Here is an 18,436-nt window from a genome sequence, read left to right on the forward strand (position 1 = left end):
GCACCAAACTGCACCACGACGTGGGTGGTATAGCTTTCAATTACAGTAGGAGCTTCAGAAATTGACTCCCCACAATACTTTGCATCCACAGCTGCAAGGGCCATGATCTGTAGAAGCTCCCATGCTGTCTGCACACATTGAGGTGCAGTTTGTTCCCCCCATGAGCTCAGGACACTTCACTGACTGGAACCAGTCAATCAGTTTTTTTTAGCAATAGTCTGATTAATAAATATTATTAATTAGGGGTTTGCGGAATAAATCTTTTCTAGCATGGGGTTCACAATATATAAAAGTTTGTGAACCGTCGCTCCAGAAATACACCTATGAATATGGACTGGTTGAATAAATATGTTAGTGATGTTGCAAGCACCACTCTAAGCACTTGAATATCCTTGAATATATCACACCTGGCCCCACTGACTCATTCCATCAGTGTTTCCTGCTTTTGTTAATGGACATGTGTACACCACCTTCCCATTTAAATGTAATTAATTGGAATTCTTCCCCTGCTGCAGAGTAAAATAATTTAACTAATATAAATCATAACAAGTAATTGACTACATTTTGTATCCGTGTAGCCATGTTCATTGTGCTGCATCTTTCTGTTGCCCAACTATGTCTTCCTGTGATGTCATTATTGATGCTGCCTGTGACAGGGATAATTTGGTGCAAGAAGGAAGGATAGCGTGAAAGGGTTCTCATTTTAAAATTAAGTTTATTTTCAGATTCAGTTTCATTAGCAATAATAATCACTTTAATTTCCATGATACACAGAACTTCCGGTGTCAAAAATAATATGACGTAACAATGTCTGTTATGTTAGGCTGTTTGCACCTTTAATGTCCTCCCAGGCTATTTGTCCTGCCTATAATATGCAAAATAGATCTATACAATTTGACTTGGTCATGTGATTTTTTTTTTTTTAGCAGTAAACAGTATATTCTTACTTAGTCTGGGGAGGCATTGCAAGGGTTACACATAGTCACTGTATAGTGTTTATACAGTATGTTAAAGTGTGAATATTTTTAAGTTTACTGAATTTTTATAGTTGGATTTTGGCCTCACTGGAGGCTACTACAGCTTAATCTAAAGCTTTGCATGTGCTACTGTGCGTTTGTTGGTAAACTGAATGGCCTTCTGTCATAACAAATTATTATGTTTTGTGTTGGAAGACTTGTTGACATCTATAAGTATTGTTTTGAAAAATCTTCTCATTTCTGTAATTTGACAATGTTAAAAAATAAAAATATTAAAATATATATTTACAAGGATGCTACATTACAGTTCACTAAATTCAATAATAATTATAACAATAATAATGCTGTTAAACACCTTTCAGGCCATCTACTTGATTAAACTGCAAGGTGTCTTCTTATGGCATAGCACTGCTTAGTTACTTAGGTCCATGTGTGTCACAAAATACCATTGTGATTTTAAAGTATATCAAACGGTTCATGGAGGTAGTGTCTTTTAGCATGAACGAATCTGTTAATTTACTTTCAAGATACATTATAAAAACAATAAAAATACTATTAATCTGTTGGCAATATAGGGGCTCATGCAGAGAGCATAGATAAGGAAATAGCGCCATCTTCTGGCGAAAAAACTAGCCAGAAATCCTTGAACTCGGGAGAAAATGGCGCGATTTTTAAAAGTGCCCAGAAATATTTTCAGAGCTGTAAAACTCGCCAAACTCGTCAAACTCGTGGCGAGAACCAGAAACTCACCATGCTAATATAGCGTGGTATTCCAGAAGCTCCGAATCGCTGGAACACGCCAATATGTGCATTAGTATGGTGAGTTTCAAATAGCCAGGAAAAGTTGGCAATTAGCAGGTTTTTACCGAAATGAGTTAACGACGTTCTCTGCATAACACCTTCACTAACGGCAAATCTGTGGCTATTTTACAGCCATTTTAAACTTTTTTAACATTCCTCTCTGCATAAGCCCCATAGTTTGTTATGTTGTTTTACCTCACACATTCAACACCACTAATGATCCAGAGCACTTGTATATTTGTTGGTGTTTTGAATGTCGTTTCTGATTGGCAAGTTTCTCTTTACAAACAATATTGTCTATACATCAATTGTGTACTCCTAAAGGAACTATAACTTTTATATTAACACTTGTAGCACTTCAAATGCACACATTATCAGTTAAATAAATATATTAGTGTTTTTTTTGTTAAAAAGTAGATATAAGCAAATGCCTCCTACTGTACATGTATTCATTGTGTGACATTATGGGGCGCATACATCAGGTGCCAGTATGGGTTATCACACCCCTTCCAGAATGAACGCTCATTCAACTCAATGGCAGCTGATGGGTGCAATACCCTGTACTGACACTTGATCCATGAGCCCCTATGTGTGCTGTGTTTAAAAGACAGATTTTCACAAGTTCTCAAAATATGTTTTTAATGGCACTGTGATATTATTTCATGAGTAGCACATCTCACATTAACAGAATCAATGAGGAACTTATATGGCATGGCTTAGGTATTATTGATTTATATATTTTCAAGGACAATGCTAATTCAGAAAATGTGTTTTTATGTGACCTTCTTGTTTTCTGATCACATTTGTCAACACCATTCGCTTCACAAAATGTTGCATTCTTTAATCAAAGCTTCCTTCTGCTTATAAATGAAACTGTGACCTTGGATTAGTTACTCAGTTTCTTTGTGCCTCAGTTAATACATATTAGATGTTACTTGAGGCAGGGATTTATTTTGCCTCTTTCCTTTTAATTTGGGGAACGTTCAAAAGAAATCAAGAGCGAAATCTAAATGTAACTTACTTAATTTACAGTATGTGAAACCATTTGTATTTGCATTAATTTTCAGGGTTTATTGTAGCAACCACACACACAAACACCCAATATTCATATTTATGTATGACTTCTTGAGTAACTCTTCTAAAACTATGACAGATATAATTGCAGTGAAATTTGTGATTGTGTTTAATACACTACATATTAGATTGTAGCTTTAACATATTTTTACAAGGTACTGTCAAATACTTGTTATCTTACCTTGAAAACTAATTCACCTATTAGTCCATTCCAAGAACCATCCTCTTGAGGACTTCCGTATTTATGATCGGGAGCAACATATATTTCATATCTGAAGCCCAAATAATTGGATAAGGCCTCAAGGACATCGATAGAGAATCCTTGGTATTTCTTTGGCTTTCCCAACACATTTTCTGAGACCATCACAAATGGTTCTTCCTGTGGAGGACAAAAATACAAAAGATGTTTAGTATAAGTAGCAACATGTATAATTTTCCAAAAAAGGGCAAACTTAGATTAAACAGAATAACTTTGCTCACATCATAAGTCAAATGTATCTTAACCTCAATAATGTATTGATACTGTATATAAGTTCAGATTTAATTATATCGTATAACTGCTTGTCCATCTGTTCCTTTCTCCATCACAATCTCGATTTTGAATGCAACAAAAGCTTAACTAATGTAAATAACTTACCCTGAAGTTATAAAAAATATATAACAAATAAAAACTATCCATATGATTAAAACAGTTCCAAACCATAAGAGCTTCTTAATTTAACTGATGGACACTTCATTCATCCTATCCACACTAACTCCATTCCAAAGAAGAAAAAACAAGCAACATTGAAGGTCAATGGACATTGAATTCACAGCTGCATTCAATCTGACCCCCTTCAGAGTACATCTGCATCACCCCAAAGGCACACACCTGATGGGGCTTCGCAAGAACTGCTCCCCTCTGCACAGGACCAGCGTCTAAGGGTTAACATTTGCTTGAAATTTGTGTAACGCCAACCCACTGGAATGTTAATGAGCCAAGAGGACAAAGGACATTGAATTCACAGCTGCATTCAATCTGAACCTCTTCAGTGTACGTGTACATCTGCGTCGCCCCAAAGGCGGACACCTGATTGGTTCACCAAGAGCTGTTCCCCTCTGCACAGGACAAGCATGCTATGGGTTAATATTTGCTTGTACAATGTGGAATATCAACCCCACCCACTGGAATGTGCTGCCACAAAATGTTGCCACCCTAGACCTGAGCCTAACGGGCCTAATGGGAAATCCGTCACTGATCCGTCACTGATTGAGGGGAATTGCAACCCCCTGCCCATCCTATTTTGTTCAGGTGATGTGGAAAATATTTTTCACCAGACCCACACACAGACAACGTGGACACCGTAGCATAAATAAGTAATGGTTTTTAATACACACAAACTAAAATCAGGCCATTCACAAAGAATAGGACGATCATGTGCATTAGAACTGAACAAGGAAATCCTGGAGGTACACTGCTGGTTTGTTGCAGTATCCTCATGGCTGGAGGTGCGTGACGTCCTTCCGCTATCACATCCGTGTAACTCCGAGAATGTGTGTCCACAAAGTGGTCTCCCAGCACAGCGGTTAGCACTCTCCTAGTTCCACAGCTCCACAGTTCACCTCCGCAATCAGAGTGAGACAGATTCAAGATAGTCCAATGACAATAGACCTACGCGTTTCGTCGCTAGAATATCAACGACTTCATCAGGGGTTAAGGATTGGGGGATAGTCTGCCCCTTATATATCCATACCTAATTGTTTACTTGGAAATCCAATTGTAACCCATTCAGGGTTAATGTGAGTGTATATGAATACATTGGCATAATAAACATACAAGAGATCGAAAAATGGCAAGATAACATAAAAGTTGGCATATGAGCAGGAGGAGACTTGAAGCATGTATACGTTTCATAAATATGAATAGAAATTATTTAAAAAAGGATATAAGAACAAATAAAAGGCAAAAGAAAATAAACGTTTCCTTTTAAAACCGATAATTACCTTAATCAAATAATAAAAATTAATCAAAAAGAAAAACCCATATACCTCAAAAGCAATAAGTGCAAGGGTTGCTAAAAATGACTACTGTACATACATTATACATAAATATAGACGGTATAGTACATAGTAACGATGAACCAAAGTGCAAGGAAGAGAAATAGAGTAACATGCAGACACCATCAAGTGTATTAAAATATAAAAAATCCATCATTGATAGAACTTAAAATGATTATTAGAACACTTAAAACATTTGAAATATGTATTGACAAAATATATTCTCAGAATAATTTCAACCATAATTAAAACCAGTGTTAAAAATACTAATAGTGATCTCAAAAATGTGTTTTTAGTGTAATAGGTGTAATATGTCAAAAATGACAGAATAATGTAATTGATACTAGAGTATATGTGAAAAAGTGAACTAATTAAATTGCTAATGTGCATGAATAGCTATAATTATAATAACAATTAGTGTGTATTAAATGTAATTTGTAAATGTGAATACGGAATGCAATGTACAGTGAAATATTAATGTGAAACTAAATAATGTGAAAGTAAATAACAAAATGTTGCAATCAATAGTTGAAAAAATAATTAGTAGTGTTTGAAAAGTATATGTTCATAGAATTAGAATGTGCATTCATTAGATAACTTATTATTATAAAAACTGAGTTCAAGCTCTTAATTAAAAATACTACATTTCTTAAAATACATTTAAAAAGATGACGGGCTAATAATAGAAGGGGATGTAGACGAATCATGAAGATAGCTCGGATCCTATATGAAATTCCAGGAGGAACACAGGTACGCCTAGACTAGTGTGCTTGCGTCTATACATTCATTGAACCCCTCAGGAGACAAGGTACCCAAAGTGTAGATCCAAAATGTCTCTCAAAGACAAAGACTCTTGAATATATCACATCCCAACAACGAGGGAGTAATGAGTTCCAAACCCATAATTGTAAGAGAAGATGGATCCTTGTTATATCTAAGAACAAAGTGTTTGGACAGACTATGTGTTTGGTTACCATTAATAACGTTTATCCTATGTTCTAGGAACCTCGTGCTAATTGCATGAATAGCGCGACTCACATATTGTGGGCTGCAAGAGCACGACACCATATAGATGACAAAATAAGATAAACAGTCAATGTTACCCTTAACTCCATGTACAGAACCATTGGTGTGTGATGTAAATTAATTAATAGCCACCAAATGTTTGCATGTCAGACAGCGCTTCCTTCCACACTCATGATTACCTTGATGTTGATTATCAAAACCTGTTACCCCATCAGCAGTATTTTTAATTTGCTGGGTGCCAGTATATTTTTCATATCCTTTGCACGCTTGTAGGTGATGGGGATAAATGCAGGCAAAGAGGGACCTAGTATAGGATCACTCTGGAGAATACGCCAGTGTCGCCTAAGCACCCCTTTGATGGAGCTATATATATATATAGCAACTGTAAATATTACTGTATGTTCATTTGCATGTCTTAGACAGGTCTGCAACCCTGTCTTTCCCCATTGTCACCCAGCATGCAGCACTTCCACTGCAGCAAAGGATTCTGGGAAATGACATGCAAATGAGCACTCAGTGCCACCTTTTGTCTCAAGCTCGTATTACACAAGCCAATCCTCAAGCCAATGCATGCTGCTTTAAACACAGATTTTAGACAAAGGCTGGGATGAGATGAGATGCAAAGCCATTAGACCCACTCACATACATGTTTCAACCTTGATGGGTATCATCAGTGTGAGGTTGGTCTTAATGGCAAAGCAGGTTTGAGACTAGACTAGGTAATCACCACTGTCATGAAGGTTATGGTGGGTAAAAAAAAGTGACAAAAACCCTCCACAGTAAAGCATAAAGCAACTGTAAATATTACTGTATGTTCATTTGCATGTCTTAGACAGGTCTGCAACCCTGTCTTTCCCCATTGTCACCCAGCATACAGCACTTCCACTGCAGCAAAGGACTCTGGGAAATGACATGCAAATGAGCACTCAGTGCCACCTTTTGTCTCAAGCTCGTATTACACAAGCCAATCCTCAAGCAGGGTTGCAGACCTGTCTAAGACATGCAAATGAACATACAGTAATATTTACAGTTGCTTTATGCTTTACTGTGGAGGGTTTTTGTCACTTTTTTTACCCACCATAACGACAGTGGTGATTACCTAGTCTAGTATCAAACCTGCTTTGCCATTAAGACCAACCTCACACTGATGATACCCATCAAGGTTGAAACATGTATGTGAGTGGGTCTAATGGCTTTGCATCTCATCCCAGCCTCTGTCTAAAAGCTGTGTTTAAAACAGCATGCATTGGCTTGAGGATTGGCTTGTGTAATACGAGCTTGAGACAAAAGGTGGCACTGAGTGCTCATTTGCATGTCATTTCCCAGAATCCTTTGCTGCAGTGGAAGTGCTGTATGCTGGGTGACAATGGGGAAAGACAGGATTGCAGACCTGTCTAAGACATGCAAATGAACATACAGTAATATTTACAGTTGCTTTATGCTTTACTGTGGAGGGTTTTTGTCACTTTTTTACCCACCATAACCTTAATGACAGTATATATATATATATATATATATATATATATATATATATATATATATATATATATATATAGCAAATGGAAATATTACTGTATGCTCATTTGCATGTCTTAGACAGGACTGTAACCCCACCTTTCACTATTATCACCCAGCACACAGCACTTCCACTGCAGCAAGGGATTCTGGGAAATGACATGCAAATGAGCACACAGTGCCACCTTTTGCTTCAAAACCATTCAACATGGTTCCTCTATAGGCTTAAGCTTGCTGCATGGTCACAGCTTTGAGCACAGCCAGGGTTAAGATGCATAGCCAGTAAACCCACCCACAGACAGACTGTTTTGACCTTAATGGGTCTCTTCAATGTGGGATTGGTTTTACCATACTTAGTTAAGTTATGGTGGGTAAAAAAAATAACAAAAACCCTCCTCAGCAAAGCATATATCAAATGGAAATATTACTGTATGCTCATTTGCATGTCTTAGACAGGTCTGCAACCCCGCCTTTCACCATCATGTTTAATATTATTATAATAATAATATTTCCATTTGCTATATGCTTTGCTATGGAGGGTTTTTGTCACTTTTTTTACCCACCATAACTTAACTAAATATATATATATATATATATATATATATATATATATATATATATATATATATACACATATACATATACTATATGCAATTATATATAAATGTATATATATATATATATATACACATATACATACAGCACAATATATATATTGCGTTGGACGTGCTGACGTCACCTGAGCGAGTCCATGGGTCGTGAGGGAGTGAACACACGCCGCAATCTGGCTACCTCCATGATTGTGTGGGGCTTGGCAGTCTCAGTTTGTGTGCTGCCTGCGTTCTGTGCGGGATTCGTTCAGCACAGACTGTTTTGGTGGTTCTCTCATGAAGTTCAGCACCGGATCTACAGTACCCAGGACGGTACTACCAAGAGGATACCAACCCATAATCCAGCAGAATCTATCTGGGGACTTCTCGTGAACTGGTAACCGGACCAGCCATACACTCCGAACGGTGACATAAAAACAACAGAGATTTAGCTCTCAAATCCTTTTAATCCTGTTCTCTTGGAGTGCATGTCCAAGAGAGTGTGTGAGTGAGAGTGAGAGAGAGTGAGAGAGAGAGTAAGAGAGAGAGAGAGAGAGAGAGAGAGAGAGAGTGAGAGATAGAGAGTGAGAGAGAGTGAGAGAGTGAGAGAGTGAGAGAGTGAGAGAGAACCAAAAATAGGTGTATGGAAAATAGTTAAAATGACATAAATACAATGAAAGTCCATAGATAATTCCAGGATGAGGCAAGACCTAAATAATGAGAGAGATGCCAAATATAGTTAAGAAGTTGTATTAGGATTACAGTGCAAGAACAGAAGCTTCTTACAATCTAGCAATAGGTTTCAAGCGTTTCAGAATAAAATCCTATCTTTGCTTCAACGGTGAGCTGGGTAGCTTTGGGACCAGGTCTCCATGAGGAACGCCGTTCGAACGTCATCCCTGGCGCTATTGCTCTGTTCCCTTCCTCCTAAATCACCAAATCTCGCGATATTTTGCCAAGGATGATGTTAAAACCAAGAAATGTCTTAGTTTCTCTTGGGAAATTGATATTTGCCATCCCAATTGCCTTAATAAAGGCATGCAGCTATAGATAAGTATATAACAAGTCTGTGGAATGGCTAAATGGAAAAGATCTTGCAGTAGAAAAATACTTCTTCGGGGTAAATCTTGTCACCTGCATGGAGCCCTTAAATAGGCAGACACAAGCTATGATAGGCTGGAGTTCCCAATGGTTGTACCAATCACAAAGGAGCAGATTGCAGAGTTAGACATAAAAGAAAGGACTGCAAACACAATGATTAGTTAATAGGAACCCTTTATATAACTTAACAGAGTTAATAAAAATACATATTTTATACTTTGATAAACTAAAAAGATATAATAAAAATATAATATATATATATATATATATATATATATATAATAAAAGGGCAGATGGATGTACTATACTGCTGCGGAACATCTGAGTCTAACACATCGCCGGTTTTTCCCTGGCTTTTTCCTGGAATGCGACGCACTTCACCTGGAGCATGCCGCATCCATTTTGCGTTCCCAGCCGTGGGTCATGCGCGGGTCATGTGCGGTTGACGCGCGGTTGATGTGTTTATTGAGAATGGTTCGGATTTAATAGGTTGCAATTCTTCGCGTGTCCGCCAGATGCCGATATTCATGAATTGTAATGCGCATGCGCTTCAGTAATGTGTCGACTTGCAGGTGTTTTGTTTAAAAAAGATACCACAGTGTGCTATTGTAACTTGGCCTTGAGACTGAAGGAAGAGGTTGCAAAAATGTATCAATTTAGGCTTTTCATATTAAAGAAAGACAAAGACCAGTTTCGGTTACAGTATTCTCCAGAGACCCACCCGCCATGAGTGTTCAAGTGCAGCCCGCTTTCCAAAAACCCGACAGAAGTTACGCGTATTTGATATGGGCCGCGATTAATGCAACAGATGATAAGATGGCAACAGTTGTTCAAATTTATCAGTATTTTATCGAAAACTATGACTTTTACAAATTTTCGCCAGCTCCTCATACGTGAAAGCGTGCAATAAGGAAAAGGTTATGTAGTGATCCCTGTTTTTATTGTATTGTGCCACAATTTGTTGGAGGGTATTGGTGTGTATCACCGTTTTTTTCCTGTATCTATGATCATGCAGACGGCAAAAGGCGAAGGGTCGTGTTAAAACCAACTAAGAAACGACAGTCGCTGCCAAGCAATGCACCAGCACCGGCTTCCAATGACGGTCCCACCGTCAGTGACAACCCTGAGCCTGAGCCAGATTTCGCGTGCAGTTTCGATCAAGCTTGCATGTACCTAAGCAATTTCCAGCCTCATCAGCTGACTACAGGTGGACTAGTCCCGCTGCAAACTATCGACGTGGATGATCAAGAACGCTGGACTGGCAGTGGACCGGCGCCGGCGCCAGCTGAATGGGAAATTCTATGGTGAGTATTATTGCCGTATTATTTTCTGTGTTTTTTTTATTTTGACAATACAGTATCAATATCGGTGCGATTCAAAAGTCAAGCGATTCTCCTGTAAGCAATATTATTGGCTGAGCGGCTTCTACAGTACTGTATTGCAGATACTGAACTATTGGTGGAACGCTAGGCGCATGCGCATTGGAACCTTCTTGAAATGCATACAGTATGCGTGTCATTACATCGACAGTAGGCGCATGCGCATGTGAACAGGAGACGCCACCCGAGAAAATTATTGGTGGGACTGGCTGGGTTCTTTAGACCATTACAGTAAAAATTTTCTTTTTGTTTTTCCTCAGAAAAGAAAACGGCTAATGGAGGGATTTCGATGGATAATAGCGCTTTGTGTAACAATGCCTGCACATTGCTGAATCGGATTTAAAATCCCACGTACCGGAGTCTACAGTTTAGTGGCTGATGTACACTATGCTGATGTTTTGCGGCCGTACAGTATACAATACTTTTTTATAAACAGTATACTGTATAATAAACCCGAAAAAATAAAAACTATGCATTTATTCTACATGTATTACAGTACTGTACATTCAGTATGTGTCTTCTATACAGTGCCAGTACATACAGTACAGTACTGTATTGTATGTGTCTTCTATTTTTTTTAATACTCTTGTACTGAGCATGGCTACAGTATACAGTACCGTGTGCCTGGACAGTAGTGCATATTCTAGAAACACTGTATTTTGTTACAGTAGCAAAGGAGCCAATGGAACAATGTAAAACAAATCAACATGTTCTTTTATTGGTGGAGTAAGTACAAAAACATTTATTTACAAATACTGTACAATGTAGAAACATTTTAAGTGCACAGCAATTCAAAACATCAACAGGTGTATGGTTTACTGCTACAGTTGTGAAAACATTTATGTATAGAAAGTAAATGTATGGTTTACAGTCACATGTTTTAAAAACAAATTCTTTATTCATAAAATATACAAACCGCAATATCTCCTTTATCAAAGAACGGCAAGTCAAAACATATTCAGTGGGATGGTGTGCAAAACAGTCTGCACCAGTACAGTCCTCGAGGGCAGCAGACAGGCCCGGTTTTCAGGACAACCTGTTTGCGGCCCTCAGGGGCTGGAATTGTGCAGGTCCTGTGTGTGTGTACAGCAAGTTAAAACATTTCTGTCTAAATACAAGTTAAAAAAAAACACAACAACATCTTCTTTATTTAAGTACAGCAGGTTAAAACATGTACAATACAGTTCAGCACAACAGTATGGTCTTACCTGTGATTAAAAAAATTCTTTATTCATAAAATACAGTATACAAAACGCAACATCTACTTTATTATAGAAACATACAGTATACAGTATAGTGGAATGGTGTGCAAAACAGTCAGTCAGGCCTGCACCACTACAGTCCTCGAGGGTAGCAGACAGGCCCGGTTTTCAGGACAACCTTGAAAACCGTGCCTGGTTGCGGCCCTCAGGGACTGGAATTGTGCAGGCTCTGTGTGTGTGTACAGCAAGTTAAAACATTTCTGTATAAATACAAGTTAAAAAACACACAACAACATCTTCTTTATTTATGTACAGCAGGTCAAAACATGTACAGTACAGCGCAGTTCAGCACAACAGTATGGTCTTACAGTTCCCGTGATTAATCCAGAAAGTCCACCACATTGTCCGTCCATGGCCGATTCCTTGCATAGCGCAAAACGCCATTAATGCAGTCTCGAACGCCTTTCATTACAGGATCTGTAATTGGATAAAATAATATTCTTTCTGAAATTGTCAGGAAGCGCCTTTTTTATGCGATTTCCGTCGCAGTTCACTTTGAAGGCCCAGTCGCAGTACAACGAGTAGGGAACATGGTGCTTAAAAAGTAACAAGGCATGCTTGTGGGGTGCACCCGCACTCATCACCCTATACTTCTCCCTAAGCGCCAGTGTCAAATCGCGCAGGGTGTCGATGCGAGCAAATGTAGGTCTTCTGCGAGCGGGTGTGCTTGAGGCGACGGGCGATAGTAGGTTGTCTGGGAGGAAGCTTTCCTCCGGTCTTGGTCGCCGTGTTGTCTCCTGTTGTGGTATTGACGGGGTTGTCATGTCCTCCTCAACGGCATACATGTACACTACATCTTCTGGTGGAGGGGTGCGCTTTGTGATGGAAGGGGGTCGATGCTCCCATTCATCACATCCATGTCACCCCCCTGCTCCGGCGTCGGGGAAACAGGGGCATTAATACCGAGCAAACGATGTATACCCGCTATGTCAGCCTCAATCTTCTCCATCTGTCGATCCATCCGTTGATCCATCCGTTGATCCATATCTAGCATCCGTTGATCCATATGTATCATCCGTTGATCCATATGTAGCATCCGTTGCTCCACATTTAACATGGTCTCCAGAAGCAGATCTATCTTTGCTAGCACAATAGAGTTCCCGGGGAGATCCACACTTATCCCATTCAGCATCCGGTCTAACGAGCTGCTTCTTGTGCATGGCATGTGGACATCTGGGTGGATGGGTTCAACGGAGGATGAGATGGGGGTTCCATGGAGAGAAGCGGCAGCGACATCGAAGAAGGGTGGAGAGGTGACCTGTGGATATCCGGTAGAGGAGAAGCGGCAGCGTCATCGAAGAGGGATGGAGAAAGTGACCTTTGGATTTCCGGGCGAGAAGCAGAGTCGTCTAAGAGCAAAGGAGAAAGTGACCCGTGGATTTCAGAGGCGGCAGCGTCGTCGGATAGAACCGGAGAAGATGGCCTGTGTGTTTTCGGTGAGGGCGGCAACAGCTTCGAGGACGAGGGGTGGACAGAGTCGTCGAAGTGTATGGGAGGTGGTGGTCTGCGGGTTGGATGGGTTGGCTGCCAATCGTTTTGTGTCGAGAGTACATCACCGTATATCTTCTTGACATAATAAGGCTGACGTCTATGAAAACCCTTAGCCTTTGGGGTCAGCAGAAAGTTTTCTTTATTGGCTTTAGCCTGTCGCTTTTGCCTTGGCATGGAAACGGCAACCGCCTTTCGCTTTTTCTGCATGACAGGTACGGCAGAGGCGAGAGGGTTCCTGCGTCCGTAGAATCGGGGTTGCTCCATGGAAGCAGGTGGCACAATGCAGTATCTGGAAAAGGGCAAGTTCAGATAAAGATCATCGAGTGGTGGGCTATGCAAAGTGTGTAACCTTTTATGCATGGCGGTGAGGTACAGGTGCTGAAAGTGGGCGTACTCTAATGTGAGTCATTACCGTATAAAAACACCATCCAATTTTGTGGATTCACTGCACATTGAATACACATCGACTAAACATCGAATATACATTCTTGTGTTTGTATTTCTTTCTACTCGCAGCAATGGTTGTTAAAAAGATTTCCAAGGATCTCAGCATGCGAATTAAGGAGATGTACACGAGCGGACACCGAATTGCTGTTATCCAACGCTGGTTAGCTACTTCTGGCCTCGTTGTGCCAGCAACCACCGTGAGCTATCATGCACACGGAAAAAACAGAGAACGCAAAAGGGCACCAAGCGTAACTAACGCGTATGTATATTTATAAAACTTTGAAAAAAAAATTTGATCCAAAAACGTACTGTACATCTACAGTACTGTATCTAATATTTTTGTTTTATATTACAACAGTATATATATTTTGTATATTTATATTTATATTACAACAGTGTATATATTTTGTATATTTATATTTATATTACAACAGTATATATGTTTTGTATATTTATATTACAACAGTATATATTTTGTATATTTATATTACAACAGTATATATATATTTTGTATATTTATATTTCAACAGTTTTATATTGCTGCATACTGTATTAATAGAACAATATATTGTATCCTCTTGATCTACTGTCTCTAATTTTTTTACTTACCGGATTGTTTTTCTTTACATTGTAGGGAGACAACTCTTCTGGTGGACAAAATAAGTGAGACGAATGATGAGAGGAGTGCATTAAGGGTCAAATACACTCTGCAGGAAAATCACAATCTCGCTGTATCCAAGACCAGCATAAAGAAGATGAGACGCAGCATTGGATGGAAATATGGACGTGTGAGGTTAGTACTGGACAGTACAGGAGGTAAAAGTGTTGTTTAGGAAACTATACAGTACCGCTAAAATGATTTATTCCTTGTCATTACAGAGCGTACCCCATGATAAGGGACGGAAACAAAATCAAAAAAGTGGTCCAGGCCCAGGCATGGATCGACAGTGGGGAAACTTTCCAGGATTGCATCTTCACTGACGAGTCTACTGTGTCGCTGGAGAGATTTGCAAGCTTTGCATTCCACAAAAAAGGCCGCATATCTTTGAAGCCGCGGCCAAAACACCCCGTGAAGCTGCATGTGTGGGGTGCCATCTCTAGGCATGGACCAGGATGCATTGTCATCTTTGAAGGTAAAATATATCAAATATAATGTAGCCTTATGCACTGTACTTTACTAGTGTAGCCTTACCGTATGCACTGTACTGTACTATTGTGCAGTTTTTTGAGCACTTTTCTTTTCTTGCTATAGGAATCATGAATAAAGCTTTCTTCCAAGACAACATTGTCCCTGAGATAGTGCAATACATCACACGCGAGTTCCCCAATGGTCACCGCTTCTACCAGGACAACGATCCGAAGCACACCGCGTCAACAGCGCATATCCTTGAGCGCGGTATCAACTGGGTGAAGACGCCAGTGGAGTAAGTGCGGCAACCGCATCTCATTTGTTTCCCACAGTTTTTACTGTGTACTGTATCTCTTAAACTAATTGTCCTTTTTTTCCAATAACAGATCGCCAGACCTCAATCCGATCTAAATGGTCTGGCATCAGCTGAAGGACCATATCCGGAAAGTGGCGAAACCCTCCAAAAAGGACGAGTTGTTGAAAGGCATAATGAGTTTTTGGAACGATGTACTCACCATGGAATGCTGCAATAAATATATAGACCATATTGCCACTGTGTTGCCCATTGTGATCGCGTGTAATGGGCAAGCATCAGGAAAGTAGTACTGTGCTGTAGTATTGTAAATACAGTATGATACAGGTAAGTATGGCACAGATTTTTTCTTTCCCAATAGTCAGAGTATACAGTAGTTACAGTTGTTTCTTTACAGAGAGAGCAGCACCAGCCATCAGGTTACAGTACATAGTATTTAACAGTAGTCAGAGTATACAGTAGTTCCAGTATAGACTAGTTTGACAGTACTACAGTAACTGCCTACTAAGTGCTCGATTTTTTTCTTTCCAGAGAAAGCAGCACCAGCCATGTACAGTAGTACTACCATCACACAATGCCATAATACAGTACGCACATAACTGCACTAATTTTTTGTTTTCTTGTCGTTTCAGGAAAAAAGGGTGGCCTGGGGGAGGTGGGGTTTTGTGTCCAGTCTAATCTGTTTGTACAGTAAAATGTACAGTATATAAACAGCAGTAATGATGTACACAAAACCTCTCCTCTCTCAATGAACTACTGTACTGTACACAGAATGGGGAACAACATAAAGATGGAAAAAACAATATTACTATATATATATATATATATATATATTATACATTACAGTATATATTATTAAATAATATTCTTATAAATGTGCATTATTCATGTTTCCCCATGTTTTACAAATGTTTTCTAAATGTTTATCCAATTTCAATCTGCCAAAAGAACTTAATAAAGACTGCATTATGTATTATTCATGATTATTTTTATATTTGTATTTTTTGGTTCCTGATAAAATAAAATAAATATTTATTCATATTCCTGCTAGTCATAATCATTTACAACAACCACAAACCCCCCCCACCCCTACAGTATACCAATGAATCAGTTAATTGTTTTTTTAACTCTCAATTCTCACAATGCTGTGCAAATCGGATTTACATTTCAAAATCGAGAAGGGATTTTCCAAAGCTTTACCGTAAACAAAGCCTCAAAGGGTTGGGGGGGTGATTACACGCAGGCGCACTGAGGATTTGTAGGTCGGCTATGGATGGATTAAGAACACAATGGCAATATTCAGAAAATTAACGACTCTGTGGAGAGAGGGGATTGGGTGACTCATGCGCAGTAAGCAGCAAGCTCCAATCTCTAAATGGATTAGAGTACACGCAGGCGCAGTGAGGCGATTGACGCTCGGCTATTGACAGATTAAAAACATAATGACTAACTAACTTCAGAAAATTAATGACTCTGTGGAGGTATCTGTCGATAAGAGTTTGTGTGTGCGTGGGGGAGGGATGAAGGATTAGTTGTGCAGCAGTTCAAAGAAATAACATACTGTACTGTAGAGTACTGTAATTTCAAAAGGCAGTTCATCATAATACTGTAATTTGATCCCTACACCCCCCAAATACAGTACATAAAAAGCACACAAATCAACCATGTGCAGGCAAATGCACAGATTTAATATCGTAATATCAAGAATGTTTTTGCAGGCTTGTGGATAAAATAACAGTTAAAAAATCATAATTAAAATTATTTTGGGGGGCATTCAAGCAAGCAGTGGTGGGTGAAGTTACATGCACATGATAGGAATAAACTAGCTCCCATCCGAAAGAGGATTACACACAGGCGCATAGAGAGGTGATGCTCTGTGCAAATCAAATTCGAGAAGGGATTTTCCAAAGCGTTGCCGTAAAGAAAGCCTCAAAATTCCCATCTTAAAGAGAATTACACGCAGGCGCAGTGTGGCTTTCTAGGTCGGCTATGGACGGATTCAGAAAACAATGGCAATATTCAGAAAATTAACGACTCTGTGGAGAAAGGGGTTTGGGTGACTCATGCGCAGTAAGCAGCAAGCTCCCATCTGTAAAAGGATTAGGGTACACGCAGGCGCAGTGAGGCGATTGACGCTCGGCTAGAGACGGATTAAAAACACAATGGCAAGATTCAGAAAATTAACGACTCTGTGGAGAGGGGGGGGGTTGGGTGACTCATGCGCAGTAAGCAGCTAGCTCCCATCTCAAAGAGAATTACACGCAGGTGCAGTGAGGCTTTGTAGGTCGGCTATGGACGGATTAAGAACACAATGGCAAGATTCAGAAAATTAATGACTCTGTGGAGAGGGGGGGGGTGGGTGACTCATGCGCAGTAAGCAGCTAGCTCCCATCTCAAAGAGAATTACACGCAGGCACAGTGAGGCTTTGTAGGTCGGCTATGGATGGATTAAGAACACAATGGCAAGATTCAGAAAATTAACGACTCCGTGGAATTTCAAATCCTTGAGCTAGCGTTCATGGGGGAGGGGGCTACAGGGTACAGCTGCATGAAGTTCAAAGCTAAAGACATACTTTGATTTCAAAAGGCAGTTCATCATAATAATAATAATACACCCCCAAATACAGTACGTAAAAAGAACACAAATCTGCAGGGTCGCAGTCAAAATCTACAGCACAGATTGAATATCGTAATACAGTAAGATGGGTTTTGCAGTCTCTTGTGGAGAAAATAAAAATAAAAAATTACAATAAAAAATGTAAAAAAAAATTTTGGTCACTCACTCAGGCAAGCAAGCAGTGGTGGCGAAGTTACAGGCGCATGCGCAGTAAATTGAAACCAGACACACGTTCAAAGGAATGGTGTGGGAGAGATGTACTGCATTGCACAGAAGATAAGAAGTTGAAATACCCTGCAGTGCAGTCAATTATCCTGAGCGAGGGGAGAGCGCTGTATATGCCGAAATGTGACAGTGTTACAGTACTGTACACGCCTATACATTTCAACAATTTTCAAATGTGACATACCGTACAGCAGCACAGCACTGCAAATGCATGTATACTTTAAATATGCAAATTTACAATTACTGCGTGTGCACACATAGACTGTGTACTGACGTAGGTTGAACCGCGAAGGTATTAGACTTCCAAGACAACAGCTCTCAAACTCCCCCCTGAGTTTTTACACAGCATTGCAGTATTGCAGACAGCGAGAATAAAATGCTAATATCACGAGCGCGAAAATAGCACAGTTCACTCCGGGCGAAAACGATAAAAAAACGTACCTAATCAGGAT

At 39.6% G+C, this 18,436-nt stretch overlaps 1 protein-coding gene across 1 annotated transcript in view; it reads right to left on the reverse strand.

The window, feature by feature from the left end:
- The window catches only part of GRID2 (glutamate ionotropic receptor delta type subunit 2), a 1,372,533-nt gene that overhangs the window by 323,613 nt on the left and 1,030,484 nt on the right, over window positions 1-18,436 (reverse strand). Inside the window, exon 10 of the mRNA XM_075609971.1 lies at window positions 3,034-3,231. Within this exon, the coding sequence (XP_075466086.1) occupies window positions 3,034-3,231 (198 nt within the window). The remainder of the gene's footprint in view (window positions 1-3,033; window positions 3,232-18,436) is intronic.

This window comes from Ascaphus truei, chromosome 1 (genome assembly GCF_040206685.1).
Source record: "Ascaphus truei isolate aAscTru1 chromosome 1, aAscTru1.hap1, whole genome shotgun sequence".
NCBI lineage: Eukaryota > Metazoa > Chordata > Amphibia > Anura > Ascaphidae > Ascaphus > Ascaphus truei.